Source organism: Oncorhynchus nerka, linkage group LG7 (assembly GCF_034236695.1).
Source record: "Oncorhynchus nerka isolate Pitt River linkage group LG7, Oner_Uvic_2.0, whole genome shotgun sequence".
NCBI classification, from domain to species: domain Eukaryota; kingdom Metazoa; phylum Chordata; class Actinopteri; order Salmoniformes; family Salmonidae; genus Oncorhynchus; species Oncorhynchus nerka.
The window spans coordinates 40,775,106-40,796,824 of NC_088402.1; the positions used below are offsets into that span (position 1 = coordinate 40,775,106).

The following is a 21,719-nucleotide window of genomic DNA, read 5'->3' on the forward strand; positions in this document are numbered from 1 at the left end:
ACAGGTGTTGACTAACAGTGAAGTCACAGCCCTTCCCAACAACGCAGAGGGAAAATTAGAGAAATAATTGAAAAATAGTAACATGAGGAATAAATACGCGATGAGTAACGATATCTTGGCTATATACACTGAACAAAAATATAAACGCAACATGTAAAGTGTTGGTCCCATGTTTCATGAGCCGAAATATAAGATCCCAGAAATGTTCCATACACACACATTATTATTTTTCTAAAATTTTGTGCACAAATTTGTTTACATCCCTGTTAGTGAGCATTTCTCATCTGCCACGATAATCCATCCACCTGACAGGTGTGGCATATCAAGAAGCTGATTAAAACAGCATGATCATTACACAGGTGCAACTTGTGTTGGGGACAATAAAAGGCCACTCTAAATGTACAGTTTTGTCACGCAACACAATGCCACAGATGTCTCCCGTTTTGAGGGAGCGTGCAATTGGCATGCTGACTGCAGGAATGTCCACCAGAGCTGTTGCTAGACGATTGAATGTTCATTTCTCTACCATAAACCGCCAGCCTCGTTTTAGAGAATTTTGCCGCACGTTCAACCGGCCTCACAACCGTAGACCATGTGTAACCACGCTAGGGTTCGTCCGAGACCAGCCACCTTTTTATAGCTGATGAAACTGTGTGTGTGAACAACCGGCCTCACAACCGTAGACCATGTGTAACCACGCTAGGGTTTGTCCGAGACCAGCCACCTTTTTATAGCTGATGAAACTGTGTGTGTGAACAACCGGAGAATTTCTGCAAAAACTCACTGTCTCAGGGAAGCTGAGCTCGTCATCCTCACCAGAGTCTTGACCTGACTGCAGTTCGGCGTCGTAACCGACTTCAGTGGGCAAATGCCCAACTTCGATGGCCACTGGCACGCTGGAGAAGTGTGCTCTTCACGGAGGAATCCCGGTTTCAACTGTACCGGGCAGATTGCTGACAGCGTATATGGCTGAGTGTAGGCGAACGGTTTGCTGATGACAACGTTGTGAACAGAGTGACCCAGGGTGGCAGTGGGTTATGGTATGGGCAGGCTTAAGCTACGGACAGCAAACACAATTGCATTTTATAGATGGCAATTTGAATGCACAGCGAAACCGTGACGAGATCCTGAGGCCCATTGTCGTGCCATTCATCCGCCGCCATCACCTCATGTATCAGCATAATAACTCACGGCCCGTGTCGCAAGGATCTGTACACAATTATGAGAAGCTGAAAATGTCCCAGTTCTTCCATGGCCTGTATACTCACCAGGATGTGTCACTCATTGAGCATTTTTGGGATGCTCTGGATGGATAAATTTGGCTACGGTGTATGTAAACCTCCAACTTCAACTGTATATATGTGCGTATATGTATATATACAGTTGAAGTTTACATCTACCTCCGCCAAATACATTTAAACTCAGTTTTTCACAATTCCTGATACTTAATCCTCGTAAAGAATTCCCTGTCTCAGGTCAGTTAGGATCACCACTTTATTTTAAGAATGTGAAACGTCAGAATGATAGAGTGATTTATTTCAGGTGTTATTTCTTTCATCACATTCCCAGTGGGTCCGAATTGGATGACCCATTTGCAACCAAGCTTTAACTTCCTGACTGATGTCTTGAGATGTTGCTCAATATATCCACATCATTTTCTTTCCTCATGATGCCATCTATTTTGTGAAGTGCACCAGTCCCTCCTGCAGCAAAGCACCCCCACAACATGATGCTGCCACCTCCGTGCTTCACGGTTGGGATTGTGTTCTTCGGCTTGCAAGCCTCCCCCTTTTTCCTCCAAACATAATGATGGACATTAATGCCAAACAGGTCTATTTTTGTTTCATCGGACCAGAGGACATTTCTCCAAAAGTACGATCTTTGTCCCCATGTGCAGACGCAAACCGTAGTCTGTACTTTATGGTGGTTTTGGAGCAGTGGCTTCTTCCTTGCTGAGCGGCTTTTCAGGTTATGTCGATATAGGACTCATTTTACTGTGGATATAAATACTTTTGTACCTGTTTCCTCCAGCATCTTCACAAGGTCCTTTGCTGTTGTTCTGGGATTGATTTGCACTTTTCGCACCAAAGTACGTTAATCTCTAGGAGACAGAACGCGTCTCCTTCCTGAGAGGTATGACAGCTGCGTGGTCCCATGGTGTTTATACTTGCGTACTATTGTTTGTACAGATGAACATGGTACCTTCAGGTGTTTGGAAATTGCTCCCAAGGATGAACCAGACTTGTCTACAATTTTGTTTCTGAGATCTTGGCTGAATTCTTTTTGATTTCCCCATGATGTCAAGCAAAGAGGCACTGAGTTTGAAGGTAGGCCTTGAAATACATCCACAGGTACACCTCCAATTGACTCAAATTATGTCAATTAGTCTATTAGAAGCTTCTAAAGCCATGACATTTTCTGGAATTTTCCAAGCTGTTTAAAGGCACAGTCAACTTAGTGTATGTAAACTTCAAACCCACTGGAATTGTTATGTAGTGAATTATAAGTGAAATCTGTCTGTAAACAATTGTTGGAAAAATGACATGTGTCATACACAACGTAGATGTCCTAACCGACTTGCCAAAACTATAGTTTGTTAAGAAGAAATTTGTGGAGTGGTGGAAAAACGAGTTTTAATGACTCCAACCTAAGTGTATGTAAATGTACGACTTCAACTGTGTGCGTGCGTGTGTGTGTGTGTGTGTGTTGAATGAAAAATGGTCATTAAGTAATCACCCCCTTTGTTTAGGCAAGCCTGAATTAGTTCAGGAGTAAAATTGGCTTACATCACATAAGTAACATGGACTCACTCTGTGTGAAATAACAGGGGTTGACATGATCTTTGAACGACTAAACCTCTGTCCCCCATACCTACTGTACGTCTGTAATGTCCCTCAATCAAGGGTTGAATTTGAAAAAGTCAGTTAAGAACAAATTCTTATTTACAATGACAGCCTACACCGGCCAAATCCGGACGACGCTGGGCCAATTGTGCGCCACCCTATGGGACTCCCAATCACGGGCCAGTTGTGATTCAGCATGGATGAAATTGGATTCCAAGCACAGATTCAACGATAAACACCAGGGAGCTTTTCGAAAGCCTCATAAAGAAGGGTCGTGATTGGTAGATGGGTAGCAACCATAACAAATCAGACATTGAATATCTCTTTTTTTTAAGCATGGTCAAGTTAATAATTATGCTGTGGATGATGTATTAAACCATCAAAGATGCAGTCGTCCTCCTGAGCAGAGCTGCAGGACAGGAAGGATGTCACAGGGATGTCACCACGAGGCCATTGGTGAATTTTTAAAAACCGCTACAGAGTTCAATGGCTGTGATGGGAGTGAACTGAGGATGAATCAACAACATTGTAGTGGCTCCACAATAATGACTTAAATGACAGAGTGAGAAGAATACAAATATACATCCAGAAAAATATTCCAAAACATACATCTTGTATACTTGTATGCAACAAGGCACTAAAGTAATACTGAGAATTAAAAATAACAGTGAAGGTATACATACACTTTCTGACCTAAAATGCAAAGCATTCTATTCGGGGCAAATCCAACACATCACTGAGTTAACTGCCTCTTTATTATCAAGCGTGGTGGTGCTGGCTGCATCATGTTATGGGTATGCTTGACATCAGCAAATACTGGAGAGTTTTTCAGGATGAACATAAACTTAATCAAGCGAAGCACAGGAAAAAAACCTGGATGAAATCCTGGTTCAGTCTGCATTACACCAGAAGACTGGGAGAGAAATTCACCTTTTCAGCAGGACAGTAACCTACAAAACAAGGCCAAATCTACGCTGGAGTTGCTTACCAGGGTGACACTGAATGTTCCTGAGTGGCCGAGTTACAGTTTGACTTCAATCTGCTTAAAAATGTATCTATGGCAAGTGGTATAAATAGTTTTCTAGCCATGATCCTCAACTTCTTGATAGAACTTAAAGAATTTTGAAAAGAATAATAGGCAAGTATTGTACAATCCAGGTGAGCAAAGCTCTGAGAATTACCCAGGAAGACTCACAGCTGTAACCGACGACAAAGGGTTTTCTAACATGTGTCGACTCAGGGAGATGAATACTATATTCGAGTTATTGAATTTGTGTTCATCTTTAAATCATGTTAGTGTTTTGTGTTGACAAATTGCAATTGATTCCACTTTGTGACACAATAGAATGTGAAGAAATCCAATGGAGTGTACGAGTCCCAAAGAGTTGTTGCTAGAAGGGTCAGTGCAGCCAGCCCAGGTCCCTGTTAAGACCGAGGACACTGAGACAGACTGCACAGTGTCATAGTGAGACGAGAGTACATCAACTTAATGTAGACGGGGGGGGGGGGGTTACATATGTGGACATGGGTAAAAAGTCTGAACAGCACATTATGACCTGGGATTTGCAAGGAGCAACAATGTCTCTGGGAGTCACCAGATGGCATGTTAAAAAGCACATATTCATTTATTGTAATGATTACAGGCAAGGATTTCGGGTTTGGTTTTAGTAGGTAAAATGTGGGGTCAGGAAACACTGCATGGCCAGAAAGTAGGGAGGGAAGTTATTCCAGGAAACTGTCCCCCTAAAGTTCACTGCTGATTGGAGGACTCTGTCAGGCGCCAAAAGGAGAATTCGTCATTGGACGAAGCTCTGTTGTCAGGGGTAGAACCACAGGCCTATGACTCCACACTCTGTCATGTCTAGTTAAGACCAGTCCTTCATTATTTCAAAGATGTGTCACGTTAGCAAAGCATTCTCTCCGACTGCAGGCGAGACAAGTTGCTGTCTCAGCGGTGCTTCTCAACACCAGCCACTTCAATTCAATTTTAGAGACTCAGCCCTGCTCCAGCCCTCAAGGCAGCAATGTCTGGCAGTTGTCCTCTACTTGGTACTTAATCCATCAGTTGAAGTCAATGTTTGGCTATGATGTTCACTCCCCTAACAGATAATAGTTGTCTCTGTCATTGAAAATAAGAATTTGTTCTTAACTGACTTGCCTAGTTAAATAAAATTAATTAATTCAAAAGGACACCTTCCCCAAAAGGTGTTGTGTTTTACAACAATATATTCTGGGGACAAGCCTCGTAGTATACTATATGGATCATTGCACATGTTTGTGACCTACCTATATTATTGAAAAGTGTATAGCGCTATGTAAATTCAGTACACATAATTTACCCTGATGCAACAGTGGTTCAAGGTTGGCTGCAGCTCCTCACTTTCACCACTAGGGGTCACCAGTTGTCCTAGCTTCAGATGACCCTGCGCACTAACAATGCTCTCAGCCAACAACACCCCATCCCTCTCACAAACCCCGCCTCTCCCTGAGCTGTGGCTGCATGCGATTGGCTAATCCACTCTGGCCTGGCTCTTTTAATTTGTGCAAATCAAATTTTATTAGTCACATGCGCCGAATACAACCGGTGTAGACCTTCCCATGAAATGCTTACTTTACAAGCCCTTAACCAACAATACAATTGAAGAAATAGAGTAAAGAAAATATTTAGTAAATAAACTAAAGTTTTAAAAAAATATATAAAATCAACTAAAAGTAACAGAACAAAATGACATAACAATAACGAAGCTATACACAGGGGGTACGGTACCGAGTCAATGTGCAGGTTAGTCGAGGTCATTACTATAAACCGCCTAACCTCCATCATTTAGAGGGTGAAACATCAAAACCAACCTGAAATCAGCTTTTCAACACAATACCTACATTCTCTAAATGCTAATTATGTTGTGGTAGAAAGAATTGCATCGTAAATGTGACAGCTTTCAGGTAGTTAATTAGTAGTTTGATGTGCTTCCAGCACATCATATATCCATGGGGAAGGCCTCAGAGACCTGATTGCAGGTCTTATTGTCTGTTTTCCACTGTGGAGGTAATGGGAGAGCTGTGGATTGGACTCTACAAGTAGCTGATCTACCATCCCTGGAGAATACTATGTGTTTATGTTTGCAATGGGATTTATTTTGGGTCTGTGGGTAGATCTCTACGCTGCCGTACACTGACTCAGGTCCGTGTGTGTGTGTGTGTGTGTGTTTCTTGATGTGGACTGTGTTTGTGTGCTCGTACAGTTGTCTACCACCCACACGCACAGTGAGATTTGAGTGTTTAGTGTGTGTGTGTGTGTGTGTTTCTTGATGTGGATTGTGTTTGTGTGCTCGTACATTTGTCTACCACCCACACGCACAGTGAGATTTGAGTGTTTAGTGTGTGTGTGTGTGTGTGTGTGTGTGTGTGTGTGTGTGTGTGTGTGTGTGAAAAGCTGTAACTGGTGCAAAGGCTCTCTTTCATTCTCTCCCTCATTTCCCCAAACTCCTCAACACCCTCCTCTCCTTCATTCTCTCCCTCATTTCCCCAAACTCCTCAACACCCTCCTCTCCTTCATTCTCTCCCTCATTTCCCCAAACTCCTCAACACCCTCCTCTCCTTCATTCTCTCCCTCATTTCCCCAAACTCCTCAACACCCTCCTCTCCTTCATTCTCTCCCTCATTTCCCCAAACTCCTCAACACCCTCCTCTCCTTCATTCTCTCCCTCATTTCCCCAAACTCCTCAACACCCTCCTCTCCTTCATTCTCTCCCTCATTTCCCCAAACTCCTCAACACCCTCCTCTCCTGCATCTTTCTTTACTCTTTTTCAACTTGCTTTAATGATCTCTGGTATTGCAGAGAATCGACACCAATTTATTTTTCTGCCGCAGCTGGCCAACCTGGGAAGCATTTGACTCGTGTCTTTGTGGAGCCCGACCGATATATCGGTTCACCGATCTTAACAGCTGACATTGGGCTTTTTACCAATACATCGGTGTCGGATACATAGTGACCGATATTCAATACATAGTATGAAATAAGGAAATATCATGCTTATCTAATCATTCTCATGATGTCATTATTGTCACAATGTAAGAAATGAACATCTGAAACATATTTCTTGGACAATTGCTATTTTGGATGACACTATGAGAACTCAGTGTAGAACAGTGGAACTTTTTTCATTTTCACTGCTGTAACAGTCTATTTAAGCGATAAGGCCCGAGGGTGTGTGGTATATGTGGCCACGACACATCGCAGAGTGCCTAGATACAGCCCTTAGCCGTGGTATATTGGTCATATATCACAACCCCCCCCCCCCCAGATATACCACGGCTGTCAGCCAATCAGCATTTAGGGCTTGAACCAGCCAGTTTATAATGGAGGATATAAAAAATATATCTGTATCGGACCCCCCAAAAAATAGTGTGTGTGTGTCTCGCACCAAGAGAGCAGTAGAGAGTATGCTAGAGAGAGAGCGAGAGGAGGGCGGAATGAGGAAGCGGATAGGAGGAGGAGAAAATAGGGAGGGAGAAAGAGAGCTAGAGCTGCAGAGGTTGTGAAGATAGAGTGCTTTTCTCTTTGCCTGCGAGCGAGGGAGTGCACGAGCACGAGAAGCCAGCGACAGAGAGAGGAATACAGGCTGCCTACTGTTACTGTGTCTCCCGGTTTCCCCTGGATCTACAGACCTCGGCTCACACATACACACGCAGGATTCTTACACACACAGCTGATTGGAGGATCGCCCAGCCCTGCAGGCACACACACACACTCTTGCTCTCTCTTCAGCTGCACACACACACATTTTGCGACTCTCCCGGGAACACTGTGTTTATTGGATCAATCCGACCATGCCTGTCTGACGGGGACCTTGTTCTCCCTTCATTCGGATCCCGCTCTCCTCCATCTCTCTCTATAACCAACCAAGGAGCTGCAGCCTAACGGACGTATCCTCTGCCTTACCCAGTCAGCTGCTCGTTTGCAGGCACCGTCAGGAGGACGGCTAAAGCTGGGGATACTGGACCTTCCCTAACCAAGTCGAACTCAGTTTAGACCCAGCCTCCTGTAGCCCCGCCTCCTGTAGCCCAGCCCAGCCACCACTGCTAATTCCATTAACCAGACCAGAGGAAACTAGAGGGAGTGCCTTTTTAACCAACCGCCTGTCTGTCTGCAACCAGACCCTCTTTGCATGCCGGCCTGTGGACTCTGGGAACACATAGAGACCTGGAGGATTGTGGATGCTTATATACTGGTGTACTAGAGCAGTGTTGAAGACTGTCAGCAGGGATGACTGAAAAAGCCTGCCTGGATGACGGACAGTTCTAAGGTTGGAGATGGACTGAGGGGTTGGTGACTGGATAGCACGATCTCCCAGCAATCCTCTGTTGGAGGGGAGGGGGGTGTGTAAGATCAAGGCCGGTATATCAATGGGGGAGCCACGTGACGTCTGGAAAGCTAAAGGTGGGGTCTCTACTCCCTACCTCAACGTGCTCTGGATTTGAACCTGATAAAGCACCCAGAGACACAGCTACAGGAACCACTACCAGCTTCCCGAGTTGTCTGGATTTTCTATGAGACCACGCTGCAGGTATCTTACCACTCCTAATGCAATGTGTGATTGGTAATCATTGAAGGATTGGGGACGCCTACCTTTCAGGATCTCTTCACCTCTCTTCCTGGTCCCATGGTTACCTGTATCACTTGGAGACTTTCAAGTCAGCACCGTAACGTTGCTTTAACGCTCGTTCAACGCCCCCGTAGGTTTCCTTCGTACTGAGACCTCTCTGTGGTTAACAACCGGGGGAACCGAAGGAAAGCAAACGCCACGTGACGCAGCGACTCCGTGAACAGGGGGGGATCGTGGAGAGTGGCGAGGAGTCCGAGTCGCCGCCGTCGAGGCTCTGATTTGAGTTAACAGCCGGTCAGAGTATTGGCTGACTGTCCACTATTACCCACCACCAATCTGGATGGTGGATTTTAGCACGCTGTCTCGGCAGAATGGGACTCCACCGGCTACCGCAGAGCTAATGCTATCTCCACTTCTACTACGATGACTGTTGTTGGCTGTTACGGCGCTGACAGCCATAACATTATCGCAGGAGCGGAGAGGTATTAATAATATATGATTGTGGATACCTGGAGGCGAGCCTGGATAAAGTACGTGGATTACAGTACCCCCGGAACGACAGGGGAAACAAATGACCAACAAACTGCGTGTGTGCAGGATGGCGGAAGCAGAGCATGTGATATATTGGATTGTTTTATTCCGCTGCCGAGCGACTGCGATGATGTGCACCGAGTCAGACACATTGCATGTGTGAGTGTGTGTGTGTGTGTGTGTTTGTCAGACGATGTGTGTCTGCACTGCAGCTCCCTCGCGTCTCACACTCTGAGGAATTGCAGATATGAGACGAGGACGGATTCCATCGCAGGCAACGCCATAGACCCCGTGGACTTCTCTCCCGCACACGCCGACGCTGTCTGTGTGAAACGACTGATGCGCTGAAGAGGACGCTGCAGTGCTCTGACTCACCGTCTCACACATCAGACTCTCCAAGCCTCGTTCAACATGTAGTATGTATGAGCCACGTTGACTTTCGTTCTCACCTGCCAAACTTTGAAGGAATGAACGACTAAAGCCTGAAGCCAAATCTATTTTCTCGTACGCTGTGCTGAGCCTACTGACATGTTTCTGCCTCGGTGTCCTTGACGTTAGTGCTGGGACGTCCGTGACCTGCCCGTAGAGACTGGGCTGACAGCGGTGTTGCCTAGGTGAGGTGAGGCAACAGCTGCAAAGAGAGGGGGAGGGAAGGCGGGGGAGAGGAGCACCTACGGACAGACGAGAGCTGTGACACGCAAGCCTGCAGCAAGCACCTCGGCCCGGTGGACTCAACCAGACCCTATGAGAAGGTGACGAGAGCCCACATCCCGTCTCGTCATTGTCACTTTCTGTACTCCTGGCAAGCAACCATAGCTAAACCTGCTGTCACTAACGTCACACCGCGAGCAGGTGTCACATTGATATTGCTTTCATCCGTCACACTCTGGTGTGCCTGTCCACCTGAGTGTCTGTTTTTTTTTTGCTTTCTAGTTTTTTTTTGCCTCTGTCCTTCCCTCAGTCGTTCACTCTGCGATGGGAAGCTCTATGGGCTGTGTGAGGCCTCCTCGGGAGGGAGGACACGGCTTCCCCCACTGTCCCCCAACCCCAAACGGCGCCTCCGCTTCCGGCGGAAACGCAAAGGAAAGAAGCGCCAGAAAGGAGGGTCGTCGGTCGGCTCGGAGGTGGAAAGCGTAAGGATAAGCAACATACCGGAGGAAGAGGATGAAGAGGAAGAGGACAAAGGCACTGTCACAGAGGCAACCACGGCCTCGTTCAACACTATGAGTGACGTCGGAGCCAAAATCACCAATTTAACTGTGCCTCATGTCCAAACTCAATCCAGGCAGCCCCTTCCCAGTGCTCTCTGTACGGACTCCACGAGTGACAGCATGGGGGGGTTGGGGGGAAGCAGAGTGCTGGAACTGTCCCCTGAGCCAAGCCCAGTGTGGAGAAGGCTGTCCTACCCCGGAGCTGGGAGTGAGGAAGGGGGGATGAGCAGTGCCATAGAGGCCCCAAGCAGCCAAGGGCAACCCAGTGAGGACCCCACCCCCACCCCAGATAACCCTGACCCAACTTTCCCATCCCAGGTGCACACCACCCCTGGTGGGGGTCGAGTCTGCAAAGTCAGGGAGCGAGAACAAGGGGTCCTGGAGAGGCCTTGTATACGAAGACCCAAGAAGGAGAGGGAACTGGGGAAAAAAGGAGAAAAGGAGAAAGAGGAGGTGGAGGATGAGGGTGGGGGTGGGCCAGCAGGGATGCTGGGGGTTGCTTTTAACAACCCTTTGTCAAAGGAGCACAAAGGGGTGGTCCACATTCGTGAGGTGGAGGGCCGGCTGTGTGTTGTGAGGACAGTCTACCCCAGTGACTTTGGGTCCCCGGTTTGGAGAGGGGACAGTTACCATGACAAAGAGGTAGAAGTAGAGGTATGTGCCGAACCTCCAGCCGCATCCCCTGTGACTGGAAACATCCTCAAAGTACGTCTTTCTGAGGAAGACAGCAGGAGAGCCAAAATGGATGCCAGGACCACTTTCCTTATGGGGACCCAGGAAACCACAAAAGTCAAGGAACTCAGTCTGGATAAACCAGCACAGGTCCAAGAGGGACTATTAATACAGAACCCTCTTTCCTCTGCCTATGCCAGCGATCTGCCCCGCACCTCCCCAGAGACTGGGGGAGCGACCCAGCTAAGCAGGGTTGGCTTGACCCAAAGGAGACCCAAAATGGACACCTCAGGTCTCAATATGACAACCAACCTTATGGAGACCCAGGAAGCTACAAAAGTCGAGGGACCCTCGGTACAGGACCCTCTGTCCTCTGGCTATGCCAGCGACCTGCCACTAACCTCCCCAGAGGCAGGGGGCGCCACCCAGATAGACTGGGAAAGCTCCAGAGAGGGACTGGACTCTGCAACTGACAGTCCTCTATCTCCACCCCAGGTCACCACAAAGCAGTTCCCTCAGGTCAGGAGCATTTTTCTCTCTTTCCTTTTTTTTTTCACTCGCTCTCTTTTACTCATGGAAATGTAGGCTACATATGTGGGGACTTGTCCAGGATCAGGCCAGTAGAGCATATTTCTGAATGTGTGTTGCCCTTTTACATACATCTTTGCCTGAGAGAGATCCTTTGTACATTTGTGTCTTTCTCTGTGTGGGTCTCTGTGTGGGTCTCTGCATCTCCTCATCCTTCCGGAGTCCGTCTCCAGAGCCTAATCAGCACAGCGCAGACCTTCTCTGTATCTCTCCCCTTTTCTCTCTTTCTTTCCCTCTCTGTCTTTCTCTCCATCACTCGTTGTTTTCCTCACACCACCCACTCTTTCCTCTGTTACTTCTGACTGTGTGTGTTTTTTTCCCCCTTAAATGGCAGGGTTCCTGACAGCATACTGTAACTTGTTATTTTGCAATGATTGTTTTATGAAATCATACGGCTCACACAATGTCAAGTAATTCTATTTCTATGCCTACTGTAGTGTAGGCCTTTGACCCCACAGTTGCTGGTGACCCTTTTACTGTTGTTACCAATAAGAACCTCTGTTGATAATTGTAGTTAGTTGATCTAGACCTGCTCAAAGTGCTTTTCATTGACAGCAGAAAACTGCCTTCTTGGCTGCCGACCTGTAGCGCCCAGTCGTCAGTATATTATGATGCTATGTTGCCTTTGGGCCTGTGTGTCTCATTTGATGCGTGGTACTGTGTCACAGGGAAAGCAAGACCCACACGCACAGTTGCTTAGAGCCCGGTCTCCACAAAGGCTCCCGTTTACGAGTGTTTTAGCCAGGTAGCGATCAATACGTCTGTCTCTTTCTCGAGTGTGTGGGTGTGGGGGTGGGTACGTGACGGCTGCCTTTTTGGCGATGTCAGATATCTGAATAAATAGGGTTTTCAGATGCGCATTCATCAACACTGTACTGCTGCATCGAGCCCCAGAGGGGGATTCCTAACACCTTATGTCCCTCCCACTCGCTCTCTTTCTCTCGTTTTGTGTATTTGGTGTATTTTGTCCGTCTCGTTCCCTCTCCCCATCAACTATCCAAATATCGCCTCTAGAGGTCGACCGATTAATCGGCATGTCCGATTTAATCATAGCCGATTTTCAAGTTTTCATAACAATCGGTAATCTGCATTTTTGGACGCCGATTATGGCCGATTACATTGCAATCCATGAGGAGACTGCGTGGCAGGCTTGACCACGCGAGTGCAACAAGCCACGCGAGTGCAACAAGGAGCCAAGTTAAGGTGCTAGCTAGCATTAAACTTATTTTATAAAAAAACAACAAATCTTAACATAATCACTAGTTAACTACACATGGACGATGATGATATTACTAGTTTAACTAGCTTGTCCTGCGTTGAGTATAATCAATGCGGTGCCTCTTCAATTATCATCGAGTCACAGCCTACTTGCCAAACGGGTGGTGATTTAACAAAGGTGCATTCTCATCAGGGTATATGCAGCAGTTTGGGCCACCTGGCTCGTTGCGAACTGTGTGAAGACCATTTCTTCCTAACAAAGACCTTAATTAATTTGCTAGAATTTTACACAATTATGACATAACATTGAAGGTTGTGCAATGTAACAGCAATATTTAGACTTAGGGTTGCCACCCCGTTAGATAAAATACGGAACAGTTCCGTATTTCACTGAAAGAATAAACATTTTGTTTTCAAAATGATAGTTTCCTGATTTGACCATATTCATTTTATTTCTGTGTTTATTATAATTAAGTCTATGATTTGATATTTGATAAAGCAGTCTGACTGAGCGGTGGGAGGCAGCAGCAGGCTCGTAAGCATTCATTCAAACAGTACTTTACTGCGTTTGCCAGCAGCTCTTAGCAATGCTTGAAGTACAGCGCTATTTATGACTTCAACCCTATCATCTCCTGAGATTAGGCTGGCAATACTATAGTGCCTATAAGAACATCCAATAGTCAAAGGTATATGAAATACAGGCCTCTGGCTGCTCGCGTGTGTTATGGTGTAGCTGTCTGTCTGTTAGTGTTTGGTAGTGTCTGATTTAAGCCCGATGTCACCGGATAATTGACACCAGGTGCCCTGTTTTGGTAGTGTAAAATCGCTACCGTATGTTACCCAAAACAACCGTATTGCTCATAATCAGAATTTATGATAAACATGTCCATGCGAAGGTGGTAATTATGTATGACTATTTCAATTGACCAGTGCAAACATGCAGTATGTCGTATCCGGTCCAATCACCAGCTGCAGTATTCTAAACAGGTTATGGGTTGCAGGGGGGGGACGGAACTGAGCTACATAGTACAGTACCTGGGGGTCGAATGGTAGAGTGAGGCTGTGCTTGACTCGTTTATCGTTTATTGCCAGTCACTGAAGGGCTCAGGGCCAGAGTCAAGTTGATGGAGTGACCCTGTAGTTGGATGTCCGTGCCTTAATCATCTTTACTATAAAAGGCTCACGTCACGGAGGAGCTGTGTTTTGGGGGTACACACACGGTGTGTGTGTCTGTCTGCGTGTTTGCCGTCGGTGTGTGTCTGTCTGCGTGTTTGCCGTCGGTGTGTGCAGTCTGTACTGTATGTGCACGTCATGTGCATGTTTTGCCTTATTAGTTTACTCAGGCCTGGTTTTGCTCTCCCTCTCTCTCTCGTTTGCATGCCATTCCTCCTCTCCCTCGCTCCCCCCCCCCTCTCTCTCTCCTTCTCTTTTGGTTGTTGCTGCAGTCTCCTGGCACTCACTGGACTTTCATTCTGTTCTATATTAGCACTCGAGACAGACAGACTGACGGCGGGAGGGAGGGAGGGAGGGGAAGACGGGAAGTGAGAAAAAGGGATGACTGAGGAATACTGATGACAAGAACCCAGGCACTGCCAGATACTGCACCTACAACAGCCCCCCTTTGTCACGATGAACAGATTAAAGAAAGAAAGACGAGTGTAGAGAAGAAAGGGAAGCGGGTGGGATGGAGGACGGTTGGCTTAAGTAGGTTATAAGCGCTTTGACCTCAAAAAGAGAAGAGAGGGATGAAAAGAGGAGTGAAGCAGCAGATTGATGCGAAGGAGAGACCAACGGTTCAAAACAAGGCAGTGTCTGTGGAAGAACAGATCAAATGAGGAGAAAAGCCGAAGTGACAGAGATAGAAGGGGTGGGCTGGAAGGAGGCCGAACGAGGAGGAGGGGGGGGAGGGTAGATGGATGAAGGAATGAACAAGTGGAGGAGGGAGAGGGGGAGATTGTGGTGAGAAAACAAGTTAATGAGCTGGCCAGAATAACAAGAGACCGAAAGAGAAAAGAACATTGGCTCGGGCTTAAGGCCTATTGGTTAAAGCACAGAGAAGATTACGGATGGGAACAAAGATGACAAGTTGAATCAAAGTGAATAGAACACTAGCACGTTGATACAATTCTGCTGACTCACCGTGTGTGTGTGTGTGTGTGTATGTTTGCATGTGTGTGTGTATGTTTGCATGTCGCGTACATCCGTGTGTGCGTGGGCCTGTGTGAAATATGGGTACAAGCGATTGTTCATTAGTTTGTCATGACACTAGAGATATGTTTTGAAACAGTGTAATGAATGCCCACTGTGGGTTGCAGTCTGGTAGTAGGACAATGTCATGAAAATGAGAGGGGAATGTCGTCTGTAATGAATGTCTGCCCCTAAAGGGGAAAAGGGGTGTGCATCTCCGCCAGCAGTTGTGGCTTTCATATCACATGTTTTTTCCTTGCCATGATTACACAGTAAGAGCAGGCATCCTGTGACCATCAAATGGCTCATATTTGGAACCTTCTACCAATACTTGTGGATGGATCCAAGCAAAGTCATCCCATATTCATTAACCCTCACCTCTCCTCTGGTCTCTCCTGATCTGACGTTGATGTGAGCGGGGAGTGTGTGTGTGTGTGTGTGTGTGTGTATAATGAGTGTTTCCTGTATGAACCATATCCTCTCTGTGTTCCAGATCTCCGAGATCTATGTGAGCGGTGAGTCTGGGGACCTGACAGCTAAGGAGAAGCTGTTGTTATGGAGCCAGAAGGCCTCCGAGGGCTGGCCTGGCCTCCGCTGTACCAACTTCTCCTCCTCCTGGAGCGACGGGCGCATGTTCAACGCCCTGCTCCACCGATTCAGGTACACACACAATCACCCACTGAGATGCATGCAGACACACACACACACACACAAACTTTCAGTTCTGACCCCCCCCCCGTCTCCCTCTCTGATGGTCTCCAGGCCAGATCTGATTGACATGGAGGTGGTTGCTCAGCAGAGTAACCTTGACAACCTGGAGCAGGCCTTTGAGATCGCCGAGTCGCTAGGGGTGACCAGACTACTGGACGCTGAAGGTAACCGTCTGCCTGCCTGTCTTTGTCTGCCTGCCTGTCTTTGTCTGCCTGCCTGTCTCTGTCCGGCTGCCTGCGTCTCTGTCCGGCTGCCTGCGTCTCTGTCCGGCTGCCTGCGTCTCTGTCCGGCTGCCTGCGTCTCTGTCCGGCTGCCTGCGTCTCTGTCCGTCTGCCTGCGTCTCTGTCCGGCTGCCTGCGTCTCTGTCCGTCTGCCTGCGTCTCTGTCCGTCTGCCTGCGTACTTCTAGCCTCCGGCTGTTCTACAGTGTATCATGAGAGTAGTTTACATCATGATACTGTCTGTGTGCCTCTTTGTTCTGTTGGTCTGCCTCTCTCTACCGTTTATATCGTGTTGACCTTTCCTCTCGCCCTTTCATCTCCCCATCTCCTCCTCTGTCTCTCTCTGTCTCTCTCTCGGTGTCTGTCTCTCTAGATGTGGACGTTCCGTCTCCAGATGAGAAGTCGGTCATCACATACGTCTCCTCCATCTACGATGCCTTCCCCAAGATCCCAGAGGGAGGAGAGGGCATCGCAGCACACGTATGTTCTACTTTTCTCTAATTAACATTAGCTTGTATTAATGTACAGTTGGTCAGTCTGTGTGAACGAATGTATTTGGAATGAATATCTGTAGTCTTGTTGGCATGCCTGCTCAAGGGACATCATGTTGCCATAGCTGTGGAGCCAATAATGGACTCCATTGATCGCAGTCTGCCACTGAAGTATATTGATAGCTGACTGTCAATGACCCAATCCCTCTCTCTCGTTCTCTTTCTCCTCTCCCTTTCCTCCTTCCCTCTTTCTCTCTCTCTCTCTCGCCATCAGGAGGTGGACCACCGCTGGGCAGAGTACCAGTCTCGTTTCTCCATGCTGCGCCAGTGGAGCCGGCAGCACACGGCCCTCATGGCCAACAAGAACTTCCCACTGGACCCTGTGGAGCTCAAGGTGAAGAGGGAGGGAAAGGGTCAAGAAAGGGAGTCCGGTGATGGAGAGGAGAGAATAAAATAGGAAGAATGGAAGAAGAGGAAGGAAGGATGGGTAGAAAGAGAGGGAGGCAGTAAGGGGATGAGGGAGAGGGGGGGGACAGGATGTGGGTAAAGATGAAAAATAAATGTTTATAAAGCATCTCCGAATAGGAGATGCTGATCTAGGATCAGTTCAGCGATTTAGATAATCATGAATATGATTATATAGATGGGGGGGTGGGGGCATTATGACTCTGAGATGCTTTATGAATACGGGTCATTCATAAAGACAGTCTATTATTGACATCTAGCCTTTTGTCAACACCCTGTCACTGTCCCACAGGCACTTTACAATGAGTACGTCCATTTCAAAGAGACGGAGATCCCTGCCAAGGAGCTGGAGAAGAGCGGTGTTGAACACCTCTACAAACTGCTGGAGGTAGGCGATGGATGGATGGATGGATGGATGGAGGGAGGGAGGGAGGGGGAGGGAGGGAGGAAGCGAGAGACTTTTGATTTCTAAAACCTATTGAGACTCGATAACGACAAGCTCTGTAAAATGTCAGCAGAAACCGCAAACCTACATCGATGGTAAACAGCGATTTACCATCCGAGAGACTGAACGACATACCCAGGCAGATACTATCATTACCCGTGAGGACACAGCCTCATTTTCAACAACATATCATATTATGGCATATTTGGCTGGCCTTAGTCTTGTAGAAAACTGAAACCCATAAACTCAATGACCGACAAAAGAGAGAGAAACATGGAGAGATAGATGGAGAGCGAGAAATAAAAGGATTTGAAGAGGTGACCTGGTTTCTGCCACCACGAGCGGGACCACACTGTGCATCATGAGTCCATTGTGTGTGTGTGTGTGTGTGTGTGTGTGTGTGTGTGTGTGTGTGTGTGTGTGTGTGTGTGTGAGATCGAACACCCTGTTCTCTGCACTAGGCCATTTCAACCCCATGCCACTGCCTTGAGACAACAAACTATAATTCCTCCTATCAAATCCTCTTTCATTTCCCCTCTGTTCTACTTTCCCAATGTCACCACCGTCCTCCTGACACTCCTGATCAATGACTCATGATGACTCACAACCCCGCATCCCAAACATTTATACTTCAAGACCTCGAAGAGATTTGTGTCCGTTTTCCACATTTTGTTTTACGTTACAGCCTTATTATAAAATGTATTAAATCAATAAATAGGCATTTCTGCAAATGTATTTAAAAAATATATCTTATTTACATAATTATTCAGACCCTTTGCAATGAGACTCGAAATTGAGCTCAGGTGCATCCTGTTTCTATTGATCATCCTTGAGATGGTTCTACAACTTGATTGGAGTCCACCTGTGGTCAATTCAATTGATTGGACATGATTTGGAAAGGCGCACACCTGTGTATGTAAGGGCCCACAGTTGACTGTGCATGTCAGAGCAAAAACCAAACCATGCTGTCGAAGGAATTGTCCGTAGAGCTCAGAAACAGGATTGTGTTGAGGCACAGATCTGGGGAAGGATACTTAAGGATTTCTGCAGCATTGAAGGTCCCCAAGAACCATCATTCTTAAATCGAAGAAGTTTGGAACCATCAAGATTTTTCCTAGAGCTTGCCGCAATCTGGGGAGTAGGACCTTGGTCAGGAAGGTGAGGTGACCAAGAACCTAATGGTCACTCTGACAGAGCTCCAGAGTTCCACTGTAGAGGGAGAACCTTCTAGAAGGAGAACCATCTCTGCAGCACTCCACCAATTAGGCCTTTATGGTAGAGTGGCCAGATGGAAGCCACTCCTCAGTAAAAGGCACATGACAGCCCGTTAGAGTTTGCCAAGGGGCGCCTAAAGGACTCCGACCATGAGAAACAAGATTATCTGGTCTGATGAAACCAAGATGTAATTATTTAGCCTGAATGCCAAGCATCACGTCTGGAAGAAACCTGGCACCATCCCTACGATGAATCATGGTGGTGGCAGCATCATGCTGTGGGGATGTTTTTCAGCAGCAGGGACTGGGAGACTAGTCAGGATTCAGGGAAAGAAGAACAGAGTAAAGAGATCCTTGATGAAAACCTGCTCCAGAGCACTCAGGACCTCAGACGGGGGCGAAGGTTCACCTTCCAACAGGACAACAACACAGCCAAGACAACCCAGGAGTGGCTTTGGGACAAGTCTCTGAATGTCCTTGAGTGGCCCAGCCAGAGCCTGGACTTGAACCTGATCGAACATCTCTGGAAAGACCTAAAAAAATAGCTGTGCAGCGACGCTCCCCATCCAATCTGACAGGGCTTGAGAGGATCTGCAAACTCCCCAAATACAGGTGGGTCAAGGTTGTAGCGTCATACCCAAGAAGACTTGAGGCTGTAAACCTGTTTTTGTTTCGTCAGTATGGGGTATTGTGGGTAGATTGAGGAGGAAAAACTATTGAATCCATTTTAGAATAAGGCTGTAACATAATGTGGGAGAAATGAAGGGGTCTGAATACTTTCTGAATGCACTGTATGTGTTATAGAAGTTAAAATGATGTGCATGTTTGTGTTCCCCAGGTATGGATGGAGTTTGGGCGCATCAAGCTGCCCCTGGGCCTGCACCCCAACGACCTGGAGGAGGAGTGGGGCAAGCTGATCCTGGAGATGCTGGAGAGAGAGAAGGCCCTGCGGCCCGCTGTGGAGAGGTCATGACCCTGACCTTAACCCTTACTACCGCTGCTAGTGTTTCAGTTGGTTTATATCAGTAGCTATAGAGAGAGAAGGCCCTGCAGCTCTCTGTGGAGAGGTCATGACCCTGACCTTAACCCTTACTACTGCTGCTAGTGTTTCAGTGTGTTTATATCAGTAGCTATAGAGAGAGAAGGCCCTGCAGCTCTCTGTGGAGAGGTCAGCAGCTGAGACATACGTAACACTATAACTAACCAGAACCTTAAAGCTGGAATCCTTAATGGTGAAACAGCCAAGTCTGTCTGCAGTTTTAGAACAACAACATAAGTTACTGCAAACAACAAACACTTTCTTCTCCTCTGACGTCATTGCACACGCAATAAAAGAGCATAATATGTTGAGGGTTTAAAACATTTAAAAAACGGTGGGGGGGGCAGTGGTGCCGTTCCCCCAATCGGCAGAATCGTTAACCCTGATTTAGTTATTTGAGAGCTAGAGTTTGTTTATACCAGTAGTTATGTAAAGACAAGGCCCTGTGGCTCACTGTGGAGCACACTAACCCGAACCCCGACACTTTATTACCGACATCACTTACGGTGACATTTTCATGGTGCTCGAGCACAGGTCTCATTATCATCCGGCATTTTCACACTGATTTAATTTGCACGGGTCTGTACTCTGGTTGTATTGTGGAAATGTCGTCCTTGTCTTGATACTTCAGCAATTTAGTCTTAAACCTCAATAGGCCTAACTTGATTACCTGGTAGATGTTTTTAGTTTGTTATGGTTGTACAGTAAACACATTCCTTAGACACTGGCTGCGTACGAAATGGCACCCTATTTCCTATGTAGTGCACTACGTTTAACCAGGGCCTGGTCAAAAGTAGTGCGCTGTATAGTAAATAGGATGCACTTTCGGACGTAAAAAAAAGTGTTTCGAGCTTTGTTGACACTCTGTGACACTGTGCTGATACTGTGCGTCTCCTTCCAGACTGGAGTTATTGCTGCAGATGGCCAATAAGATCCAGAACATGGCCCTGGACTGTGAGGAGAAACTCACCCTGGCCAAGAACACACTGCAGGCCGTGAGTGATGCTGTCCCTGTTTCTCTCTCTCTCTCTCTTTCAATGAGGACTTGCTTCTCTGACGTTTTTGTACTTCCACTGTATAGGCACGATGTGCCTCTTTCACTGTGGTGTGCTGTGTCTTACTAATTTCTTCCCCGTCCCTCCTATTCGTCCTCTCTTTTCCCCACCATGTCTTCTCGCTCCTCCGTCAGGACATGTCCCGGGTGGAAAGTGGCGAGGCGGTGCGTTGTGAGAGGGAGCTGGGCTTGTACCTGCAGGACTGTGAGGTTCTGATCAGACGGCTCAACGTGGACCTCCATGTCCTCAGGGACCAGAAGTACTACCAGGTGGAGCAGCTCGCCTTCAGGTCAGTGGAGGGAGAGGGAGTGTGTACGGACAGAAAATGAGGCTTGGTTATGCTGTGTAGCTCTGTTGGTAGAGCGTGGTGCTTGCAACGCTAGGATAGTTTGTTTGATTCCCGCTGCGGCCACCCGTACGTGAAGTGTATGCACGCATGACCGTAAGTCGCTTTGGATAAAATTGTCTGCTAAATGGCATAACTTTGAAAAAATATATATACACTTCCGTTCAAAAGTTTGGGGTCACATAGAAATGTCCTTGTTTTTGAAAGCAAAGCAAACACCAGTCTCAACGTCAACAGTGAAGAGGCGACTCCGGGATGCTGGCCTTCTAGGCAGAGTTGCAAAGAAAAAGCCATATCTCAGACTGGCCAATGAAAAGAAAAGATTAAGATGGGCAAGATAACACAGACACTGGACAGAGGAACTCTGCCCCGAAGGCAAGCCTCTTCACTGTTGACGTTGAGACTTGGTACTATTTAATGAAGCTGCCATTTGAGGGCTTGTGAGGCATCTGTTTCTCAAACTAGACACTGTTGTGCACCGGGGCCTCCCACTCCTCTTTCTATTCTGGTTAGAGACAGTTTGCTCTATTCTGTGAAGGGAGTAGTACACAGCGTTGTACGAGATCTTCAGTACCTTGGCAATTTCTCGCATGGAATAGACATCATTTCTCAGAACAAGAATAGACTGATGAGTTTCAGAAGAAAGTTCTTTGTTTCTGGCCATTTTGAGCCTGTAATCGAACCCACAAATGCTGATGCTCCAGATACTCAACTAGCCCAAAGAAGGCCAGTTTTATTGCTTCTTTAATCAGAACAACAGCTTTCAGCTGTGCTAACATAATGGCAAAAGGGTTTTCTAATGATCAATTAGCCTTTTGAAATGATAAACTTGGATCAGCTAACACAACGTGCCATTGGAACACAGGAGTGATGGTT

General features: G+C 47.0%; 1 protein-coding gene and 1 pseudogene across 1 annotated transcript in view; both read left to right on the plus strand.

Annotated features, from left to right (window-relative positions):
• Nucleotides 1-21,719, plus strand: part of macf1a (microtubule actin crosslinking factor 1a) — a 246,088-nt gene that overhangs the window by 104,709 nt on the left and 119,660 nt on the right. Inside the window, 8 exon segments of the mRNA XM_065020508.1 lie at nucleotides 15,351-15,517; nucleotides 15,620-15,732; nucleotides 16,162-16,268; nucleotides 16,554-16,673; nucleotides 17,037-17,132; nucleotides 19,242-19,369; nucleotides 20,344-20,437; nucleotides 20,632-20,786. Of these exon segments, the coding sequence (XP_064876580.1) occupies nucleotides 15,351-15,517; nucleotides 15,620-15,732; nucleotides 16,162-16,268; nucleotides 16,554-16,673; nucleotides 17,037-17,132; nucleotides 19,242-19,369; nucleotides 20,344-20,437; nucleotides 20,632-20,786 (980 nt within the window).
• LOC135572377 (uncharacterized) lies at nucleotides 9,679-11,449 on the plus strand (annotated as a pseudogene).